We start from the raw sequence: 24,665 nt of genomic DNA, 5'->3' as shown, positions 1-24,665 counted from the left end.
CTGCCTGCCCTCCAGGATGCTCTCCTTGCCAGCTAGAGGCCTGCCTCCTCCAGGAGGACTTCCAAGCCACCTGGGGTCCCCACCCTCATCTGCTGGTGGGGGGGGGGGCTTGGGTTCTGCATGTGCCCTCCTAGCAGGCATGGCCCCTCAACGACAGTTCTGGTGGGACTCAGTGTGCACTGACATGCCCAGGCCCTCGAGGAGTCAAGGTTCACCCAGCCCAGCTCTGTGAGGCTCTGCAGGGCCTGCTTCTCCACATCACCCTTCCCCAGGATAGTCAGTCATCCCAGGGGATGCGAGTCTTGGGCAGAGCAGGGACCAGATGGACATACTGTGCGGGAGGAAGGGGCTGGGGCCCTGTGAGGCTGGCAGGGCCACAGAGCTCTAGCACAGGGTTCCCAAGGGCAGAGCCAGGCGCAGAGCCCGCTGGCCCTGGAGACACCCCTCTCAGGATCAGCAGAGCAGAATGGCCCACCTTGAGCTCCCCTGCCCTCTCTTGTCTTCAGCATCCCAGTGGGCCTGGGAGTTGGGCGGCAGGAGAGAGCTGCTAATGCACGTCTGTTGCTGACATAGCCTAAGAAGTAGAAAAGCAACGTTTATTGGGCATCACCGGCCACCTGGCAGGTGCTTTCACTCATGTAGTCTTCAAAACCCTGAGACAGATTCTTGTCCCCACTTTACAAATGAGGAAACAGAGGTTCAGCAGGTAGTGGAGGCAGTATCTGCCTAGGTCCAACCCAAAGCCAATTTCAGTGCCCAAACTCCCTCCTCTGAGGAAGAAGGGGGCCCCAGGCCCAGCTGGGATCAGTGCCAGATCTTGATGTCACCTCCCCAGGAGCAGGTGCCGAGGACGGAGGGCAGCACGGGGTGGTAGGTGGTGCCAACACAGGCCTGTGTGTGCCCCTGCAGCGTACATGCCCTGCTGGCTGTGCGGAAGCTGAACATCAGGACCCGGCCATCAGCACTGCCTGTCACCAGCAGGTCACCACACGGAGAACACTCACAGCCCACTGCATAGCCTTCGACCTGTAGAGACATGGGGGTGGTGAGTGGGCCACACCCAGTCCTCAAGGATACCTGTGCATCAGGATTATGACTCCACTCTACAGAGGAACACCTGAGGCCCAGCAGCCCTGAGGCCAAGCCAATTCTTCTGAGAGGCTCTGGAATGGGCCACGGTCCACCAGAGCCACGTTCCAAGGAGGGTCCAGAGGAAGCCGGCTGGAGCAGCCTCAGTGATAAGTCACTGAGTTTCTGGCCCCTTCTGCCCAGCAAAGGAGGCCTTGGGTGGGAAGAGGCTGATGCAGAGATGGCCCCGTGCCCATTCTGCCTTGCTCCTACCCTCACCTCCACCACTGTCCTTATGAGCTCCCTAGTGTTTTCAGATTGGCCCAGGATCTGGGGTAGACAAAAGCCTAGGAAAGAGAAGGCAGAATCTACCCAGACAGAGGGTCGTGCCCTGGGCCCCAAGTCCATTCCTGGTGCTGCCTACGAGGAGGCTCTGTGTACCTTGTGTCCTTCATAGCGCCGCCGTCTACTCATCCGGTAAGGCCACACAGCAGAGAAGAGGGCCAGGTAGTTTCCATTGGTCTGTGCCAGGAATACAGGCTCTCTTGGGTGCAAGGCAAGGCTGGGGCAGGTATATCTCTCCTGAGAAACAGCAAGACCACAGGAAGGTCAGAGAAGGGTGCTCATGGGGTCTTCATCTCTAGCCTTCACTCTGCTCTTGAGGCCTGGTACCCTCCCGCCAGGCCTTGGCTTGAAGGTCTGAATGAGTTTCCTACTGCCGCTGTAATCTAGTGGCTTAAAACAACACAAAGTTATTATGCCGTTTTAGAGGTCAGAAATCTGATGGGACTCTCACTGGGCTAAAATCAGGATGTCTTCAGGGCTGTGTCCCTTCACCAGGCTGTGTGGGATCTCATTTCCTTGCCCTTCTCCAGCTCCTAGAAGATACCTGAAACCCAGTGGCAGGATTAAAAATGGCCCCCAAATATATCCACATCCTAATTCTTGAGCCCTGGGACATTGCCTCATGTGGTCCTGCCCACCTCCCTCCCTACCTCCATGGTGAACCCCAGTCCCATGGCCCAGCCTTGCCCAACCCAGGGTCTCACATAGCCAAAAGGCCCAGGAAATGAGGAGGCAAATGGCCAAATGAATAGGTAAAGTGGGAATAAACTGTTCAAATCACAAGGGGGTGGGGTCCCCACAGAAAGAACTCTAAGAACTCCCCCCTCAGCTAGACCTGGCCTTTAACGTGTGAGACTTAAGTCAGAGTCTTGAAATGACCCCACTCAAGAGGACAAAGTGAGGAGCCCTCAGGACAATATGCATCAGAGGCACAGAGGCCATGGTGGCCAGATGATGTGCTCCCTGGCGTGAGCTGCTGGCACAGCACCTGCGGCAGGACATGCTTCATCAGCCTGGCTCCAGGTCTCTACGGGCTCCTGCAGACAGGTGCCCTCCATGGTCAGAGGTGCCCTCCGTGATCAGGCGTGCCCCTGAGCCCTTCTCGGGGCCTTTCCTTCCCAGTGGGCAGCATTAGAAACCCCTGCAGGGAGGAGGCAGGCTATTTGCTCAGGCCACTTGGAACCGTCAAAACAAGGAGAAGGGGCTTGCACACATGACAGCACTTTAAACTCAGATTTGCCGTCTCCAAAGGCGACAGTGGTAATGATGGGGTTGGTGCTGCTGGTGGTGGCTATAGTAGTGATGACCGTGGTGCTGGTGCTGGTGACAGTGGTGCTGGTGGTGGTGGCTGTAGTAGTGATGCGGTGGTGCTGGTGGTGGTGACGGGTGCTGGTGGGGACAGTTGTGATAACTGGCAGTGGTGGTCATGATTGTGATGATGGTGGTTGTAGTGGTGGTGACTGTGGTGCTGGTGGTGGTACTGTGGTGTGATGACAGTAGTGATGATCAGGTGGTGGCTGTTGCAGTGATCAGGATGGGAGCCAGGATGGTGTCGGTGCTGACGACTGGTGGTGACAGTAACAGTGATGGTGGAGATGATGATGGGGGGAGGATAAGGAGTTGTGGTGATGACACTGGTGCTGGTGGTGGGGACAGCGAATGTGGCGCTGATACTGGTAAAGACAGTGAAAACATAATGCAGCACTCCCTGTGCCTAGCACTGTGCTATGTGCTCTTTATGAGCATTCTCCCTTAATTCTCAAAACCAGTTTCTGTAGTAAATCCTCAATTTTCTGTTTTGTTGTTGTTGTTGTTGTTGTTGTTTGTTTGTTTGTTTTTGTTTTTGTTTTGTGACAGGGCCTTGTATGTTGCCCAGGCTGGTTTCCAACTCCTGGGCTCAAGTGATCCTCTTGCTACAGCCTCCTGAATAGCTGACACTATGGGCAAAGGCCATAGCATCTAACTCTCTTCTTAATTTTCTAACAGGAAAAGTAAAAAATTAAAAAGGCTTAACTGGGCACGGTGGCACACACCTACATTCCCAGTGGCTCAGGAGGCAGAGGCAGGAGTATCGCAAATTCAAAGCCAACCTCAGCAAGAGTGAGGAACAAAGTAGCTCAGTGAGACCCCATCTCTAAATAAAATACAAAAAAATTGGGCAGGAGATGTGGCTTAGTGGTCGAGTGCCCCTGAGTTCAATCCCCAGAGGCCCTCTCAGCTTACTTGGGAAGCTAAGGCAGGAGGATGGCAAGTTCAAGGCCAGTCTCAGCAACTTAACAAGACCCTGCCTCAAAATGAAAAATAAAAAGGGCTAGGAGTGTAGCTCAGTGGTATAGCGCCCCTGGGTTCAATCACCAGTATGGGGGCGGGGGGCTAAATAATGATGAATGCAGGACTTTAGCAAAGGTGTTCTACTTCAAGCCCCTGCTCTGAACTCTTCCATCGCACCACCTACCAAAGATGCTGAGCAAGAGAAGTCAAGACACCCCTTCTGCTTGGCTGGTTGGGCTGGCAGTGGGAGGCTTAGGGCCTCTCAGGTCACAGGGCCATCTTCCCTTCATCTAGTGGGGCTGCCCCAACTGTGGTGGGTCCTGTGTAGGGATAGGAAAGCAGGAGTGCTGTTCTGGGGGCCTACAGACAGTGCTGGCAGCTCGCTCTTGGGTCCCATCCTGAAGATTTCAGACAGCTGAACCCTGTCCCACAGGAGGGGCCTGGGAACCCAGATAGACCAGGGATACAGGAATATGCCAGGGTTGAAACTGAGAACATTGCCAAATAGAGCTTCTCACGTGGAAAATCTGGTTGGAGATTTTGGCGGAGGTCCGGAAATCCCAGGCAATGATAGTACGGTCAGCAGAGTCCCGGGTAGAAGCGTCGGTGCTGCTCAGGAACTCAGAGCCTTCCTGGAGAAAGAGGATGTCCAAGGTCTGCTGGATGGTTGCCTTGTAGCCTCTCACCACCTGTAGGAGAAGAAACTGGTCACACAGGGCAGCCCGGGAGCACAGGGCAGGTGCCCACCCAGGCACCCAGGAGGCGGTGGGTTTATTGAAGCGGTTCTGGACCACATTCGCTCTAGCAGAGTAGCCCCATGTGCTTGTGCAGAGGGGGAATCCCCGGCTTCCCAGCAGGCCAGTGCCTGCAGCTCCTGGGGCTATTCTGTGATGCTTCCCCCATGACAGCCTAGTCCCATGACCTCGTCCCCCTGCTGCCTCATGGGTGGGTCCAATGAAGCACCAGCCTCTCCAGCACACAGACCCCTTGAGAACAGCAGGTGCCCCATGAAAATGGGCTGAAGAAGGGCCCAGGCCTTGCTCGAGGCCCCCAAGGGCGTGGTGATACTCATCAATATCGACGTCACATAATTCCCAGCTCACAAAGTCCCGAACCATTGTCCGTGGAGGAGTGACAGTGATACAGGGAGCAAGCATTCCTGGAGATAGACCCTAAGGCCAGAGTGGCAGATACACTCCAGCTCTGGAGGCACACCTCATCTTCTGATCGTGCCCCCTCTGCTTCTTCAAGGTTGCTTTCCACACCTTTTGCTGCTCCAACTCCACCTGGGCTGGGCAGGGGAGAGGCCACCTGAGAACCAAGAGAAGCTCCATTCACAAACAAGGATGCCGTGACATCACTGCATCCTGACAGAAAAGGCCAGTGTGCCCAGGCTGCCGAGGTTCCAGCTCCCAGGGTGCCAACACACAGCTGCGGCACCAACACAGCTCAGTCCTGCCAGCTGTGGAATGAACTGTCTTCACAAATCAAGAAACTGAGTCTGCAAAAATTTTTGACTGGTGTTTTCTGTTTTCCCTTTCAAGTGCACACCCTGAATTTCCATTAAATGCAGCCCTCCACAGACTTCATTTAGACCAGTGAGGGATACTAAGTTCAGAGAGGTAGAGACTGGCTCAAGGTCACACAGCCAGAGTGGTACAGATCCTTTCCCCATGCCTGGGGCCCCAATTCAGTTTCTTACTGGCCAGTTCCTGGGGTTAAATTCATTGGCAAGGGTAGTAACAAATGACTGCTCTTCTCTGAGTCTCTTCAGAAGTAGCCTTCAGCTAAGGTGACTTCAAGGTGGGCCCGTGAAGCAAAAAAAGTGGTCAAGGAGCAGAAAAGGTCACCCTGCAGACCCCTGGATGCAGGACAGGGAGACAGTGGAGTCCAATCTCACCTCAGCACCATCAGCTCTATGGGCCACCCCAGGCCCTGACAGCCCTGCAACAGCTACCCCTTCCCCTCTCTCTTCTCCCAAAGATGCCACAATAGCAGCCTAGGCAGCAGGGGCTGCTTGGCACTTGCTTCCTGTGTGTTCTCCACACACCAGGCTTCTACTAGACATACCTGAGCCTCACAGGGTGGGCTGGGGTGCAGTGCCAAGCCCTGCCAGGGCCCCCAGGGCTGTGCTACTGCTGCCATGGTCTACCTGCCAGTCTGGGAGGACCTGAGAAAGGACCCTGCACATCCCAGCTCCCAAGAACAGCAGCACCCCAAGGCAGTGTTACTGTCGACTCTGGTGAGAAGGGAGGCAAGGAAGCAAGGCTCTGACAGGGTAGCTCTGGAAAGACCTCTTCACTGGCTCCAGGTCTAGCAGTGGAGTCCAGTCTCACCTCAGCACCACCAGCTCTATGGGCCACCCCAGGCCCCAACAGCCCTGCACACCTCCCTTCCCCTCTCTCTTCTCCCAAAACCTTCTTAATCGCTAAGCTTCACAGAAGGAAAAGGAAGTCTGGAGACAGTTGGGCACCAGACGCCAGGAGAGAAGCAAATCTGGCCAGCACATGTCCCTGGGTGTGGCCTGTGCACTGAGACATTTCTCCTCCATGGTGGCCACAGAAAACCCCCAGAGTATCACCAGCCCATATAAAACTGCTGTGGCCAGGCACCACGGATGTTGGGCAACTCCCATCTCTGTGCCAGAACCATGAGCTTCCATGTGGCCCATAACCACAGCTCCCCACCAGCCTCAGTCCCTCAGGCTCTGCAGCAGGTGAACAGGAAGGAATGCAGGAGGCGTTGTGAAGGCCCCGAGGAGGCAAGGTGCCCAGGAGCTGTGGCTCCTGGCTCTGTCTGCAGCAGAACTGCCTGCATGCCCTACCTACACACCAGCCACTCCCAAGGCAAACCTCTATACATTCCCCCAGAATAGACAGAAATGGCACAGCCCACTGGGTGTCATAAAACTGAATGGCCGGGAAACAAGCCGTGTTATGGGCAATCCCTGCCAATAACACGGCTGTCAGTAGAAGGCTGGCCTTTGGAGCCATGGTCTAAGCGATCGTCTGGGAACATGATTGACTGCCTTCATGCTGCTCAGTCCCTGGGAAACAGCAGAGGGGCCATTTGTGTGTCTGGTTAGTGGATTTTATGGCAACCTTGATGAGATGGACAGCTGGTGCCTCCCATCCCAGGAGGAAGTCATTGCCCAGACCAGACTAGCTGCATCCAAAAGGGACTCCTCTGGCAACTGCAGGTCCTGGCAGACAAGCAGGTACAAAGCCTTGGGGACAGTGGAAGACAGACTGTGACACCTGCAGGGGTGATGGAAAACCCCTGAAGGCCCAGCACAAGGCTCAGCTGGGCCGCCCGCTAACGTGGGCAGCGCTGGGCTGCTGCTGACTCTCAGGAAGACTCACTGTGCCTCCATGGCTTTTGGCCTCCAGTGCACAGGCCCAGGGCACAGGCGAGGCTCCTGCCTGGAGCCCACAGAGACCACCCTGTGCACAGGGAGATCCCTTTCCTCTCCAGGCCCAGAGTTGAGTCCTCAGAAAGAGGAGGGCTAGGGTGCAGGCCATTTCTCTCAGGACCTTGCCAGTGCTCTGCACCCAGGCCTGGGCATAGTGGGGCTGCGGGGGACCCTGCTCTGGGCACCTCAGGAGCCCGAGCTCCCTCCCCGCCAGCCTCGGCTCCCACTCACGCCATGACAAAAGCTTTGTGGCCCAGCCTCTGAGGTAGTCTTGGCAGGCCTCAGTCAAGTGTGCTAGATTAACTGCTGGGTAAATGCATGAGTGAAAAACAGTGACTTAAAAGACAGCAACCGGAGGGCCCAAGGCCCCCAGTTCTATCCTGCAGCCAGGCCAAGGCAACTCACACGGGACCTCTGCTGCTGCTGGCTCCACCAGACCCCTGAAGGAGACCTCGGAGGTCATTCACAGGCCCCTCGGAATCAGAGCAGGCCGGGCCTTGCCCTGGCCCAGGGACATGGAGACCAAGAAAAGCTGCTCCAAGACCTGGGCAGAGGTGGGAGAAGGGCAGAGGGAGTGCACACACACAGTGCCACATCAACACGAGAGGCAGGGGGAGGGCCTCTCCAGATGAACAGGGACAGGGCGCCAACTGGGAGGGCCAAAGTGCTTAGGCAAGTGCCCCGGGAAGCCGGAGGCCTATTACTAGTTGTGTGACTTGGCAAGTAAGTTGCCTCTCTGTTCTTCAGTCTCCACACCTGTAAAGTAGGACAACAAGAGACCTCCATCTTAACAGCTGAACGTCCAGCTGAGCACCCAGCGCGCAGCAGATGCTCATGAGCCTCCTCTTCTGAGCCAGCCAAGAGCTGGCACTTCAGGATAGAGCTGAGTATTCTTGGGCAAGTCCCTTCTCTCCACACTTCCATTCCTCTTCCCAGAAGATAAGCACTCTGGTCTCCTCCAACACCAGGATGCAGGCAGTCCTCACTAAAACTGAGCTGGAGGGCAGCATGGGCCCCCTTCCAGGGTTTCCATTCACACAAGGAGCCAACACATAGTACACTGTCAGGAGTGCCCTGCTGATACGTTTGAACAGAAATAAAAAATTTACATGTTTTTAAAAAAAAACATTAAAAATGGGAGAAAACATGAATGAATTTCTCCAGAACCTCAAACTTGGAAGAACTTTCCCAGCTGTGATTCCCAAAACCATAAGCAGAAAGAGAAAACTACACGAAAATAGAAAAAGAGAAAAAACACTCTCGGCTGGCAGAAAAGAAGTGAATAAACAAAAGAAGTGAAGTAAGACAAATGGAAAGAATATTTACGACTTACAGTAGAGTCAAAGGTCACCATCAATAATTCAGAGACTGTATCTAAAAACAGATGAAAAGGACCAAGAGCTCTGTAGAAAATGGGCAGCAGAACAGCTCACAGAGGCTCCAACTCTCCTGCCTTGCTCGTGACAGACACCAGATGCCAAGCACTACCTACCTAACACACAAGACCACAAAGTCTGCTAACACACTCCACAGGTGACTGGGGGCTGGGCACAGACGTGCTGTACCCACGCACAGCCCCTGCACACAGGGTCTGCACCACTTCTATCAAAATGAAGTGGGCATAGCTACCCAGCAATGCTACAGACCAGCAACCCCACTTCTGAGAACTGACCCCAGAGTCACACCATGTCATGGAAAGCAGCACGGCCTATGAAAATAAAGAAATGGACACAGCCCAGCATCCATCAAGCAAGAAAGGTTGAGTACCCTGCAGGACGCTCAGGACATCCAGAATGCAGGCCTGTGGAGGAGAAGGAGGTGCTCTGGCCTGCCCGGGCCCAGTGGAGAGACGGCAGGCAGAGGGGCAGTGCAGCAGCAGAGGACAGTGTGCTCCCTGGGCGTGCGGCTGCAGTAAGTGTCACTTGTTTCTCGTCTATTGATCTACTCACTTATTGCAGGGCTGGGGCTGGAACCCAGGACCTCATGCAGGTCAGGCAAGCGCTTTACCACTGAGCCACACCCCAGCTACTTACACTAGAAAAAGTGGAAAGATAAACCAAAAATGAAAATAAGTAAATAAAAATTTTTTCTCTAGAGAAGGGAAGACAGAATGGTAGAGACAGGGTTATGGGTAAGACTTTTTATCATTCTCTCATAGGACATTGGTATACTGCCCCTTGTTTTGAAGATATGACTTGAGAACAAAGGTCACAGATTTTTTTTTTTTTTCTGTAAAGGGCCAGACCACACTACTTCAGGGAGCCACATACAGTCACTGCTGAATAGTGTGTGTCAGTGTTGGGGCTGTTAACATGTGAGAAACATTCTGCACTCAAGGGCCACGTAAAAACAGCTCACAGGCCAAACTGGACCCATAAGCTGCAGCTTGCCAACTCTTTCTCTAGACTCATGTACATATTTTATTAAATTATACAACAAAATTAACTTAAAAAGCAATCTATAAAATGTGAAAGCAAAATTAAGCAAATGAAATTAACCAAATATTGATTTGGTAGGTTAACCACACAAAGAGGATTTCTTTTAAGAGACTTTAGAGCACACTAATTTAATGAAAGAGCCTTAGTTGAATATACATTAATGGAAAACCAGTAATTTGATAATAGATCCTAATTAGATACCCATTGTGGACAAAAAAAAACTATTAAAAAGTTTAAACTGCTGACATTCATTTATCATTAGTGCCAGTATGTAACCCCAAAATTGTGTTAAGATAGACAGAAATAAAATCTTTCAGGCAAAAAGAAATGAAAATATTAAAAACAAAGCAAAAGAAAATTCTGGGATCCTAAATTTGAATTAAAAGAATCAGCATAAATAATAGTGTATTTTATTTTAAAAACAAAAATATGTCCTAGCTCTGTCCACAGAAGGCCACAGAAACAATAAGCAACCTCAGCACTCAGATGGGCACGGTACATAGGGATACAGAAGAAATAGAATAAAAAGCCTCAAATTGAACTTCCAGAGATGAAATGGGCAATGTTTGAGATGGAAATATGTTACATAAAATTAACAGCAGATGAGACACTGCGAAAGAAACAAGTGAACTGGAAGATACTTCGATTAAAACCCTTCAGCAAGTTCCAGAAGGAAAGAAAAAATACAGAACCTAAAAGTGAACAGAACCTACTGTTGACCTCACGTGGAGTAAGCCCACAATGGCCTCGTTCCTTCTCCCTCTCCCTTTCCTTTCTCTCCAAGTACTTCCCTCTTCCTCCAAGTATTAATTAACATTTATCCAAATTTGGTGAACATCATAAACTGTGAGAGTCAAAAGACTAGAAGATAGTTCAAAGAAAACCAAGTCCTGGCCCATCACAATCAAATTGCTGAAAAGCCCTTTTAAAAATACTGAACACACTCAGGAAAAAAAAAAAAATGAAGAATTACATGTAAGGCCAGAAGACAGTGGAACACAGAAAACAGTCAAAGAGAGGGTGTGGACCAGCGCTGCACGGACAGTAAGAACGGCGTTAGGAAGAACCCTTCAGGAGCGGAGAAGACCTGAGTGCACCGTGCAGCAGACCCGTTCCACCTAAAACCCACACTCAGGGAAGCTCTCCAGGTCGGAGGGAATACTGCCAGAGAACACCTGGGACTTCAGGGGTGAAGAAGAGTGACAACAAAGGCAAAGGACTGGGAAAACATTTTTAGAACTTTCCTCTTAAGTTATCTGAAATATGTATGACTGTTGAAAATAAGTTATTAAGTCATCTGGGCAGGAAACCTTTAATTTATGTAAATATAATCCATATCTAACTCTACAAAAAGGATAGAGGGTAAGAAGATCCATCTGATTAAAAAATTTTATGCTTTACTTGAAGAGGTAAAAATATTAGAATATGTACAATTGTGAAAAATTAGGCACGCATATTAAAATCCTTACAGCAATCGCCTAAACATATACTGCAAAAAGCCAAAATGCTAATAGATAAAACTAATAAATTACTCAGTTTCATGTTATTGCAATGAAACACCTAGCACTTTACTATCTGTAAAGAGAGGTTTGTTTTGTCTCATGGTTCTGAAGGTTCAGGTCCAAGACTGGGCAGTTCCACTGGACCGAGCCTCCTCCAACAGGGGCGGCACGTGAGGGCAGGAGTGTGTCAGAGCGAGGGAACGCTCTCATTACAAGTGAGGGAGAAGGTCAGGGAGACCTGGGTCCCTTAGCCCCTCCCAAGGGTCCACCCAGGACCTAGGCTTTCCATAAGCCCCACCTCTGAATGTCCACAGTATCTCCCAACAGTGGCATTCTGGGCACTAAGCATTTTCATGTGCATGTTTGGGGGCATTCATCTACATCATGGTGTATGATAACAATAAAAAAGAATATTAAAATCATCCAAAGAAGACAGAAAAAAAGAGGAATTAAAAACAGGAGACAGAGTAAAAATAATAATAAAAAAATGGTGACCCCAGATTCAACCCTATCAGTAATTATGTTAACTCTAAAACCACCAACAAAGACTCAAGTTGGATTTCAACTTTTAAAAAAAGACACAATAAACCCAGGTGCAGTAGTGTGTGCCTACAGCCCTAAATTCTGAAAGGCTGAGGAAGGAGGATGACTTGAACCTAGAAATCTGAAGCTATCTGGGCTTAAATACAATGAAATAAATTAAATACAATGAAATAAATTAGAGGTAAAAGGACAGAAAAAAACCACAAGCAAGTGAAATCTAGAGAGGCTGACATTAACATCAGTCAAAGTAGACTTCAGAGCAGGTCACACTGCCAGGAATACAAGTTATTATGAAAAGATAAAAATGTTAACTTCTAGATGAAACAATCCCATACATGTATACACCTAACAACAGAGTTTCAAAATACATGATCAAAAACTGACAGAACTGAAAATAGATATTAACACTCCTTTCCCTGTAACATATAATATCAGTAGTGGTCAGTGAGTTATTCACGTGAGGAAACTACATAAGCTCAGGGGGAAAACCCAGAAAGGAATACACAAAACAACTTCAAGGTGTCACACAGGGTTAGGAATTGTTCATGTTTCCCCAGTCAAGGGGGGAAGACCTGTGATACACAGGACATTAGTATACTGCTGTCAGCCATGAGGCCAAATTCCCTCTAGCATAGTGGCTGTTTGGATTCCACCAAATAAAACTTAAAATCCTCAAAAAGAGCAAACTGTTTCCACGCAATACAACTGGAACCAAGAATAATATCTCAAGAACATGTAAAGGAAGAACCAAATCTTGAGCACCCAGCAAGTAAAATTCACAATGTCTGGCATCCAATCAAGAATGAGCAGACCTAGAGAGATGCAGGGAAGGGCCACCGGTGGTGAAGGAACTCCATCAGCAGAGACCCAGGAATAACCCAGGTGACAGAGTGAAGAGAAAACAACAATAGAACAGTTTCCGCTTCGTGCTACCTACGACGTGGCCAAGAAGGCGAGGAAAGCTTGAGAATGTTAAAGATAGTCCACATGGAGATATTTCTAAAAGACCCAAATGAAACACACAGCAATGAAATGAAGCAATGTCTGCTCAAGGCAGCAGATAAGCCACTGTACAAGAAATGGTCAGTACCCTTGAAGACCAGGGAAGAACCACCACCGTGAGCTATGGAACAAATCCAAAAATCCTAAGATGAATGTGACTGGAGAAGGGATGGGTGGAGGCTGAGAGAAACAAAAGAAATACCACTCAAAAAATGCCAAATTTGATTAGAACCATAAATGCACAGATAAAAAGAACCCCCAAACCCTAAAACATACAGAAAAAAATACACCAAGGAATGTCACTTAGACTGCCTGAAATTAATGACAAAAAGAAAAGAAAATCTTAAAAGCAAACAAAGAAAAAGATACATTCAGAGAAACAAACACAAGAATGACAGCTGACTTCCCATGAGAAACCAGGCAAGGGAGGGACAGACAGTAGAGCAACATGTGTCAAATACTGGGGGGAAATTCTTGACTCTTGACTATATCCTTTACCCATTGCAAATATGAAAGAAAGAGAGAAGGAAAGAAAGAAGGAAAGAAAGAGATAGATATTTTTCAGACAAATAAAGCTGCGATAATTTTTAACTAACAGATAAAAACACATGGGATGTTAAAAGAAATCCTTAAGGCACAAAGAAAAACATAGCAGATCAGAATTTACACACACATTGAAAAGCAAATAAGAATAGTAAGAAAATACATAACAGTTTATCAAAAAAATTTTTAAACTATGAGCTAATTCTGGCAAAAATAATAATGTGCCATGGGGACTGCAGCACATGTACAATGTAAAAAGCCCAACAACCACAGCATACAGACCCCAAGGGAAGAAATGGAAATCTGTGCACTGTTTTAAGAGTCTTCTGGAAGAGGAGACAGAATATGACTTGAAGGTAAACAACCACTAAAAACATCCACAAGTCATAGACAGTTAAAAAAAAAAAGATAAGATGAAATCACTAAAATACTAAGAAGGAAAGATAAAAGGAGAATAGACTGAACAGATTAATAAACACAACAATTTAAGATTTAAACACAACCACATCAATAACCACATTAAATTAAAGTAGGATAAACACTTTAGTTCCAAGGAGACTGCTAGATATGAGAGCAAATTAGATCATAAGATCTAGCTCTATGATGCCTAAAATAAACCTTCCTTAAATATAAAGACCCAAGTAGATTAAAAGGTGACCCATGCTAATAATAATCAAGGAATGCTTATGTTAATAATACACAAAATAGATTTCAGAGTAAAGAATATTACAAGGGATAAAGAAGGTCTTTTCACAATGATCAAAGAGTCAATTCAATTGTTCTGGAGACCATTACAATTCTAAATGTTTATGCAGCTAATTACAGGAAAACCAATCAACAAAGGAAATAGATCCACTCTTACAGTCAGAAATTTCAACCAGCTCTTCTTAGTTTCTGCTTCCATAACAAACCACTTTAGATGGGATGGTGATCAATAATACAAATTTATTTTGCACAGTTTAGAGACTGAGAAATTCAAGATCAATGCACCAGCACACTTGGTGTCCAGAGAGAGCCTGAGTCTTCCTGCTGCATCTTCACCGTGTGAGGTTAACTGTGTCCTCCCATGGAAAAGACGAAAGGGCAAAGGGGGCTAACTCTCTCCAGCCTTTTCTACAAGAAAAGGACATGAGGATGGGACATGAGTCCCACTCATAAGTCAGATCCTTCATGACCTAATCAGTTCCCAAAGCCCCCTCCTAATACATCTTCTTGGGGTTAAGCTCCAACATATGGACTCCAGGACACACACTTTCAAACCACATCACAGCTGCTCTTACAGAGCAGACAGACATATAATGGTGACACCCATAATCTACACACTGTATGTTTGGATAATCCCAGTGACTCAGGAAGCTCAGGCAGGAGGACTGATAGTAGTTCAAAGCCAACTTCAGCAACTTAGGCTCTAAGCAACTTCACAAGATCTCATCTCAAAATAAAAAATAAAAAGGGCTGGGGACATGGTGCACTAGTAAAACATTCTTGGGTTCAATCCCCAATACCAAAAAAGAAAAAAAAAAAAAAACAGAGGCTGGAGTTGTAGCTCAGTGATAGAGCACTTGCCTGGCACGAATGAGGCACTGGGTTCCATTCTCAGCACCAAATACAAATAAATAAAATAAAGGTTCATCAAAAACTAATAAAAATATATTTTTAAAAAACCCCACAGATTAGATATGTGAGGAAACTACACAAGCTCAGAAAGAACCCAGAAAGGAACACATAAAACAATTTTAAGATGTTACACAGGGCTAGGAATTGTTCATTTCCCCCAGTCAGAGGGAGGGAAACCATGTAATAGACAGGAAATTGGGTACAGTACTGACAGTGTACCCAAATCAGAACCAGAAAGGGATAGAAAGACTTGAATATCACTATCAACCAACTTGATATGATTATTCACAGGTCATTGTACTCAACTGAAGCAAAAAACACAATGCACACAAAACATTTATCAAGAACATTGACAAAGTACCAATAATTTAAAAAGATCCAAACATACAGTGTATGTTCTGTGACCACAATGGAATTAAATTAGAAATAAATAACAAAGATATTTGAAAAATTCTCAAGTGTTTGGAATTAAACTAGCACACTTTAAAATAATCTATGGATCAAGGATAAATCAAAAGGAAATATTTTGAAATATTTCTATTTCAAAATAGAAAGTAATTTTAAATGAATGAAAATGAAAACATTATATTAACAGTTGTGCAAAACCCAGAGGGAAGTTAATAACACCAATTAGTAAAAGAATACAGTTAAGCTCAAAACAATGAGCTCAACTTTCACTTAAGTGAGAAAAAGAAAATAAAACTAAATTCCACATTTAAGAAGGAAGGAAATAAGACAGAAAAATCAATGCCCTTTTTCAAAATAGAAAAGAAACTGAGAAAAACTAACGAAACCAAAATCTGGTACTTTGAAAGTGTTGATAAATTTGTAATCCTTTAGATGAACTGATAGGTAAAACAGAAAAGACATAAGTCACCAACATCAGAAATGAGTGAAGTGAAGTGACATCACTACAGATTATACAGACATAAAAGATAATATCATAAAAAATGTTATGCTAAAAAATTAGGTAACGGTAAAACAGATAAATTTCTTAAAAAGACAAAAATTACCAAAAGTCAACCAAAAATAAGAAAATGGAATAGTCCTATATTTGTTACACAAATTTTATTTAAAGTTTCAAACCTTCCCACAAAGAAAATTTCAGGCCAAGATGACTTCACTAGTCAATGTTAGGAAATATTAAGGAAGCAATAATGTCAATTTTACACAAACCGTTCCAGAAAATTGATGAGAAAGGAACATTTTCCAATTCATTCTCTGAAGCCAGAATTACCCTGATACCAAACTCATAAGAAGAAAAGTTCAGATCAACAATCCTCATGCACGTGGAGACAAACATTCATATACAATGGTAGATGATGGAATCCCAAATTATGAAAAAGGGTTACCACAACTCAGGAGGTAGAGGCAGGAGGGTTCAAGTTTGAGGTCAGCCTGGGCAACATAGTTAGACCTGACTCCAAAAAAAGGGAAGGAGGATCTCATGATCAATACAGTTCATCCCAGGATGTGAGGTTGTTCTAATATTTGAAAATCAGTTGAAAAAATTCACAGTATCAAAAGAAATTAAAACCTGTATTATCTAAACAATAACATATTAGTGACAGAGATGAAAGGTTTAAATAAATAGAGAAGTATACTATGCTTAATATTGTCATGAGTTCAACTCTCCCAAATTACTCTACAAATGAGATGTGATATCATTCAAAGTTCAACAAGTTTTTTTGTTCTAGAAATTTTCAAAGTGATTGTGAAGGTGAAATGTAAAAACAAACAAAAACCTGGTGTACTCAAAACAACTTTGAAAAAGAACAAAATTGGAAGATTTACACAGCTGATTTGAAAACTCATTATAAGATTACAATACTGAAAATGATAGCATAAAGATAGCTAAAGAAATCAAGGAGCAGGAGAGAATAAAAATAGGCCTACACATATTCAGCCAATGGATTTCCATGGATATTGTTTTCAATAAATGTTGCAGGAATATTGAACAACCATAGTCAACAACATGTAGCTTCTCTATCCATACCTTATACTATATACAAAAATTAATACTAGATACTTTATATTTCAAGTATGTGCCATTTTAAAACATAAAAATAAAGGTTAAAATGTGGCAAAAATAAGACAAAATAAACATTTTCTTGATTAAAAAAAAATGAAAGGATTCACTACCATCAAATTTGGACCACAAGAAAAGTGGATTGGAGAGTCATGACAATGGGGTGGTATTCAGACAGGAAAGAACAATGATGGTACAGCCACTAAAAAGATTTTTTTAAAAAAGTGAATGTTTAGAACAATTTTAGGGCAATAAGTTTGACAATTTAGATAAAATGGAAAAATTCCTTGAAAGGAAAAAAAAAAGATACAAAAACAAATGAAGAAAAAAATAGAATAGCTGAATAGCCTTATACATAGTGTGTGTGTGTGTGTGTGTGTGTGTGTGTGAGAGAGAGAGAGAGAGAGAGAGAGAGATATGAAACTCCTTCCTACAAAGAAAACCTTGGGTCCAGATGTCTTCACTGGTGCATTCTATGTAGCATTTAAGGGAGAAAAAACACCAATCCCATACAAATATTCAAAAAAATACAAGTAGAGAACACTGTCAATTCACTTTTTTGAAGTCAATATTTATCTCACATCAAAACCAAAGAACACAAGGATTAAAAACAAAAATGCTATGATCCTCATAGATACAAAACTCTTTTACCAGATTATTAGCAACTTGAATTAAGCCATATATAAAAAGGAAATGCATATCTTAACATTTTAAAAATAATCATTGTAATTCAACATGTTAACAGAACACAGGAAAAATGCAATAAAATCATTTGACAAAATTCATCACCAATATATCATTAAAATGTTCAGAAAACTAAGAATATAACCTGACTTAGCATCTAAACATAATTAATGGTAAAAGCCCCATTAGATGAGAAACACAGCAAGGGTATCTACTCTCACCACTTCCACTTAGTACCATATTGGAGGGTGTAGCCATTGTAATACAGCAAGAAAATGAAAGATTTGCATATACATTAGAAAGAAAACTGTTAAACTATATTAGTCATAGACAGACACATGATCATAAAAAAGGAAATTCCTAAGTAGTATATGAAAATTTATGATGACTAAGAAGAGAATTTAATTTAGTAAGGTCACATGGTACACAGACAATGTAAGAAACTTAGTATTATTTCCATATGCTAACAAAAAATGAAAAATTAAATTAAAAACAAAATTTTACTCGCATTAAATATAGAAAAAAAACACGAAATAGTGAGGAATAAATTGAATATAATACAAGTAACACCTGAACACTGGAAACTACAAAACACCACTGAGAGAAATTAAGATCTAAAAACAGAGATTTACTGTGCTCATGGACCACAAGACCCCACATTATTAAGGTGCCCATTGTCCCCAGAATGACCTGCAGATTGGATACAGTCCTAATCCAAACACCAGCAATCTTTTTTAAAAAATAATATCCTTATTTTATTTTTATGTGGTGCTGAGGATCGAACCCAGAGCCTCGCACGTGCTAGGCAAGTGCTCTACGGCTGAGCCGTAGCCCCAGCCCCACTAGCAATCTTTTTATAGAAGATATGCTGATTATAAAGTCTAAATGGGAAAGTAGAAAACCTGGAATTACTGGAACAATCGTCAAAAAGAAAAAACTAAACCAGAGGGCTTACATTTCCCAATTTCAAGAATTATAAGCTAAGGTTACCCATAGAAGACAGTATTGATAAAAGGATTAACACCGGGTCACAAAAGAGAACTACGAGACCAGAAGGAGATTCACAAATTTTATTTTCCATCAAAGCTCCAAAAACAATCTATTGGGGAATGGAATATCTTTCAACAGTGGTGCTGAAAACACCTGGGTGGTCTATGTGGCAACATAAATAAATAACCACCAGCCTCACTGAGACCATACGCAAAAATCAAATTAAAATGAACCACAAAGCTGAATGTATAAGCAGAAACCATGAAAACTAGAGTAAAATACAGGAGAAAAATCTTCATAGCCTTAGGATAGGCAAAGATTTCTTAGAATACAAAATGCTAGAGAATGTAAAAAAAAAAAAAGTCCCAGAATATGTAAAGACCCTCAAAACTCAACAATATAAAATTGACTAGGCAAAAGATACCCAAGTCAGCTGTGAAGAGGCCAACAGGCCGGCATTGTGCAGTGTGGACACACTGGATAGAGGCATGGGTAATGGCCCACTGGACAGTGAGATGCATAAGACTTTGCTACTCAGACTACAGGCAACTTAGAACTTGTGCGTTGTCTATTGCTGGGACACTGGGAAGTCCCAGCAGGTCCGCTCACATACAACCGTAGGTAGGGATGAGCACCAAGAGCTGACCTGCAGAGCACAAGCTCCCCAGGTGACCGTCGGGCACCCGAAGCCTCAGAAGCTACTGGATGAAGCAGTTCCCAAGGCATATAGGGAACAGAGGAATGTGTTAAATGACACCACAGGGGTGCTATCAGGAAAATGAAGCATAAGCAACTGGTTTATTACCCAATAAATAAGTTACAAGGAAAACAAAGTAGAATAGAAGCCTATAGATTAAACAAGACTTAGGAGACTTATCAACCAACTGTTTGGATCCTGATTTGAACAAGGCAACTGTATAAAGAAAATTATGAGGCAACCAGGGAAATCTCAAGGCAGAATTGGATATTTGATAGTATTAAGGAATTACTGCTCAATTGTTAGAAGGGATAATGGTATTATAATCATTTCTAAGCCTTATTTCAAAGAAACAAAAGCATTTACCAATGAAATGCTAGATTTCTGGGATTTGCTTCAAAATAATCCAGTGGGGGCTGCGGCTGCTGGGGAAGGCTGGGGTTACAGGGAACAAGGCTGGCGCAGCCCCTGGCTGTTGAACCGGAATTCGGTGGCATGGAAGTTCATTAACAGTCTCTCTACTCTGGTACATACTTAAATATTTCAATAATAAAAAGTTTCTTTCAAGTGTGCTGTGGGGAGGAATTAGCTCCACAAATGTTAATTCTTCCTCTTATCAGCTGGGCCTGAAATAACAGGCGGAGTGGGGCCAGCTGGAACCCGGCAGCAGGCAGAGCAGAGCGATCACAGCGGCCCAGCCCACAGCTGCGCCGGGCAAGGCGGCCCGCCTGTCCCCCGGTCCCGCCCTGCGGGCCGGAGTCCAGCATCTGCAGAGGCTGGGCGCCGACGGCCAACGTCGCGTTGCGTAAGTGAGACCCGGGAGTTCGGCGATTCTCTTACCAAGGTGCCAGTGGTTTCTATAGAAACCACCGGAGAAATGATATTTCAGAGAGCACAAAACGTCTCCACTGGCGCCACTGGCTTTGTTCACACTTGCCCATCAGCATCCGAGACCAGCGATCAAAGCGGCCCTCGCGGCTCACTTTTAAAATAGGTACAGCTCGTTAGAAAGCACCTGCTCTCAAATGTTTCCAAGGAAACACAGGCCCCAAGACACCCCTCTCTAAATTCATTAGCATTTAACACTCTTTAATGAGGCTTAAAGATGGCGTGCTTTAATAACCATATGCTGGGGGGGACACCCTTCCCTTTCAGTCAGGTGTAACTGACAAGCAGCTCAAGCCCTGAAGACCAACTTTAAAGCAACACTGAGAACCTGGGAAGGCTTCTGTGCCCAAAGCCTCCTTGAGGTATCCAGCTCTGGGTCACAACCTATAAATGGCCTGGGAAGAGGACCTGCACTGGCCATCTTGGGACCACCAAGCTGACCTTGTTTCCTGACACTCCCCTGAGTGTGTGCATACACACACACACACACCCCTACACCTGCATGGCCTCCGTCCACACAGACCCCTTGCTGTGCATTTCCTCTCAGGCCATGCCTAAATGCCTTGACCTGATGCCTAGAAAACTCCTGTGCATCCTGCAAAGCCCTCTTCCAGCCACTCCTCCAGTGCACCAAGAAGGACCACCAGCTGCTCCTCGGGAGCCTTTCCCCACCTCGAGGGCAGCTGTCATCACCAGCACCCTATCAGCAATGTGAGTCAGGGCAGACACGAGCCTCACCTTCCCCGACCTCAAGGCCACCTAACCACCCAACAGGCCCTCAGTCCTCAGCCTCAGAGGAGCCTTCCAGCTTAAAACAGGCCTCTGCTCGGGCCGAGAGTCACAGAGACCAGCCCCTCCCAGACAGGTGTGTAACAAAGACCAGAGCACAGGGACACCAAATGCAGGGGACTCACAAGGGCCACCCCGGGCCTTTTCTACAGGGGACAGACTGTGAAAACTGCCCCTCAGACAACGCAGAGGAGGAGGATACCACCACCCAAGAGCAGTGCAGGAGGGCAGGGCCGGTGCAGTGAGGGGCAGCTCCCTGTATCACCTGGAAACTGTGTGGGGTCCTGGCTAAAGGACCACACTGGGTCCAAGCAGAATAAGAATGTGTCCCCCAAGGACAGACTTCCCAGGTGTGAGCACCCACAACACAGTCAGGAGCTGTCCTGGGGGCCAGTCACAGGCCCTGGGAGGGACGTGGGAAGGTATGCCAAGAGTAGCAGCCAATGTCATCTCACTCTCCAGGAAGTACCCACTCCATCCCACTAACACCCCTGGTGGGTCCTGCCTTTCAGGATGTTTACTGGCTAGTTTTCCACGTGCAGATCACAGAGCCTAGACAGTTCCTGAGGCGTTCTGGGCTGGGGTTCCCACCACGACATTTGAGTTCCCACTTCAGGAACTTCCCCTGGATTTTGAGCACCCACACTTACTCTGCAATAATTAACTCATTTCTCTCTTTTTAAAAATTAATCAAAGACCCAGGAGAACATACGTCCAAGCTTCTGATCAGCCTGTGTTATGATAACCTGTGTCATCACACAGGGTCAGAACAGCTTCAGCTGACGGCATAGACACTTCATTAACATTTTGGTCAGGTAGATGCCAGGCTGGGGAAAGTACATATCCACGCAGCTTTTAGGAAAACTGAATATGGCTCATGATAGCCACTCACTGTGATCCTGGTGTGATCATCATTAAAAAAAAATTGAGACAGCAAGTAGCATTTAGTGAACACCCACTATGTGCTGTGCACCTTGCTAGGTGCATTCCATGTGACCACATGTATCATCACGACTACTTTGGGAAGTGGAGATTACCATGTCTACTGAGGACACTGAGATTCAGAGAGGTGAGATGCCCTGCCCAGGATCAAACAGCCAGCTGGAGGCATTGCCACTGTTGCATCAACACCGCAATCTGACATTTGCACCTGACCCCTCCATGCTATTCTCCTCACCAGGCTGCCTGGCAGGAAGCAGAGTAGCTGCTCAATTAGTGCTTGCTGAATCTGAATTGAATGTGAACATACCACAGAGAAATCGACACATCAGAGACTGTGAAATGTTAAATTCTGGATACAGAACACAAGGGAAAGGAAGAAAAGCAGAAATAGACAATTACACATGTATATATGTTGCTGATCCTCTCAAGTGAAAAATTGGTTTTCCTCACTTTACAATGGAGTCATGAATTAAAACTGGGCTCCAACAAAGCAGCCCCCTCAGCAGCCCCGCTCTAGAGAGCCTGGGCCCTGTGCATACGTGCATGCCAGCCCCTCTTCTTCTCAGCACTCCGACCCTCAAAAAGTGACATGGGAAATGCGCAGAAGCTCCGTGCTACTCTGGGCAGGAGAAAGGAAAGATGTAGGCCTGCATGCCTGAGCCAGCCTCAACTGTGGAGGCCCCCAAACCTCAGCCCTATCTAGCCCAGCCACTCTTGAGAACCATGAGGGGCGGGCTCTGTCTCTCTAATGAGGCACAGTGTCAATAGGGACCAGAGTCCACTTCATGGTGCACCTGGGCTGGGCCACAAGGATGCCAAGCCTGGCTCCAACTGACCATTATCCTGGCCCTACTTTTCTGCCCTCCAAGCCAGGGTACCTGGAAGGAGATCCCCTGTCAAACCCCTGGGAGGAGGAGGAGGAGGAAAGACAGATTTTTCTGCCCCCCAGCCAGTGAACTGGGAGCAGAGCCTCTCCATGGGCCCACACAGGCCTGATCCTCACAGAACTACCCCAGGGCAAAGGGCAGAGCAAGTGAGCCAGCACTACCCACCCAGGGCACAGTGAACTAGCAGAGACCTGGCAGTAGGAGAAGCATGTAGCTGTGACCTGCCAATACAGCAGGGCCAGGTTCTAGGGACCTTCTGGAGGATTCTGGGACTAAGCTGGCTGCAGGACCCACTTCCCAATGCTTGTGCCTTCTGAAAACTCCCCCCCCCACCGACAATCTTCTTGGGGACACCTCTGTCTCCCCAATAACTGTCAATTTCCAATCCCTAAGCTCCAACTGACTCCAAGTTCTGACTTCTATATTCATCGGGTCTGCAATAAACACTGGCTGCCTGTTTGAAAGGTTGAGCACTTGGCTGGGCTGGTCAGTGAGTACTGAGAGAGGGTGTACCATTAGATGACGGACTTCACACCCAGGACCTACCCCACGTCCCAGGACAGCAGCTTTAGAAGGAAGACGCCCTCTCCTGCCCTGTCTGCCTCCCTGCCTCCCTGGGGCTCTGACCCCAGGCTCTCTCAGCCACCCATCCAACCATCTGTCTGCCCCAGCTCCTTCTCCAGGATGGAGGAGGGCATGCAGAAGCCTGACCGGCGCTAAAAACAAGCAAAGCAACTCCATCCTTCTTCAGAAGGAAGTGGGCAATGGTGTCCAGAACCTAAAAATCATGCATACCCTTTGATCAATTCCTCATCAAGGAAATTAGATGTTCGCCTTAATGTTTAATAAAGAAAAACACTAAAAATATTATAAATACCCAACAATAAAGGACTGGTTAAATACATTGTGGCATATTGGGTAATTATTAAAAATTATAGCATCCAAAAACGTTTTAACAATATGGGAAATGCTAATGATATAATATTAAGCTGGAAGAAAATCACATAAAAATGTAAATGTATATGCATAAAACACCAGAATGAAGGATACCAACTGTCAAGGGCAGCGATGGCTGGGCTGCAGATTAGTGGACTGTCTCCCTCTTCAGAGCACTCCATTCCAAGTGGCCAGCAAGGAGCATACACCCTCTCGTGGCCAGAGTGAGCATCTGGAAAGTTCTCCCCACTTCTGTCCTGGGGCTTGGGTGGCAGCCAAGTCCTCAGCACTCTCCTTCTGAATGCTGCTAGTACCCCGAGTCACAGCGGAACCCCACCAGATGCCTTCCATCACAGCCCTGTCACACTAAGTAACAGACGGAAAGTGAAGAGGCGGGGCTGCGGCTGGCCATTTGACACCAGGTCCATGTCAGGAAAAGCCCTTTGGGAGGACAACATCCATGCCAGGGTGTGACTCAGCAAGTGGAGCCAGAAGAGATTATAGCCCCCACTCACCCCTCAGCCAGGAGTCAGTGTGCAGGGGACCCACAGTGCCCTACAAGTGGACAGAGCAGGGGCTGGCAGTGGGGTGTGGATCCTAAAGCTGCCACAGAGGTTCCTGGCTTGGGTCAGCAGCTGGACTGGGAGTTGTGCCACAGCCCAGAAGAGGCATTTCCTGGGGCCTGAGTCCTGAAGGAGGGAGATGTCCTTCACATGGAAAATGCCCAACAAATAAATAGTGAGGTGAAGCACAGGATCAGCCCTTAAAAAAAAAAAATTTTTTAAGTCAAAGCTATAATTAAAAAGTGATACATCTGCTTGACGTGGTGGCATGCGGAGGGTAAGGAGAGATGTCTACAACTCACTTCCTCTCACATGGACCCTTGCCTGGTCACAGACATGACACACCCCATGCTCCTTCTCAGCCTTCATGCCAAACCTGCTAAGAAAGCCACGCAGGCTTCCTCAGTAGTGGGGAAAGGAAGACGGCGAGTGTGCAGAACACCATGTACCCTGACCGAGTCACCAACACCACCCACAACCAGAAATCTACTCATGGGGCACAAATCTGAATTGCTGAAA

The 24,665-nt window shown here is 46.3% G+C and overlaps 1 protein-coding gene across 5 annotated transcripts in view; it reads right to left on the bottom strand.

Annotated features, from left to right (window-relative positions):
• Positions 1–575: 575 nt before the first annotated feature.
• Wdr25 (WD repeat domain 25) overlaps positions 576–24,665 on the bottom strand; it is a 140,112-nt gene continuing 116,022 nt past the window's right edge. For all 5 annotated transcript variants that reach the window (XM_021732094.3, XM_005333916.5, XM_021732093.3 and 2 more), the window contains 3 exons: positions 4,203–4,373; positions 1,510–1,650; positions 576–1,026 (listed from right to left, as the gene is read on the bottom strand). In XM_021732094.3, coding sequence (XP_021587769.1) covers positions 805–1,026; positions 1,510–1,650; positions 4,203–4,373 — 534 coding nt within the window. In that variant the 3' untranslated portion in view covers positions 576–804. The remainder of the gene's footprint in view (positions 1,027–1,509; positions 1,651–4,202; positions 4,374–24,665) is intronic.

The sequence above is a fragment of the Ictidomys tridecemlineatus genome, chromosome 5, assembly GCF_052094955.1.
Source record: "Ictidomys tridecemlineatus isolate mIctTri1 chromosome 5, mIctTri1.hap1, whole genome shotgun sequence".
Classification (NCBI taxonomy): Eukaryota; Metazoa; Chordata; class Mammalia; order Rodentia; family Sciuridae; genus Ictidomys; species Ictidomys tridecemlineatus.
The sequence above is the reverse complement of the archived record's forward strand: the minus strand, read 5'-3'. Positions and strand labels throughout refer to the sequence as shown.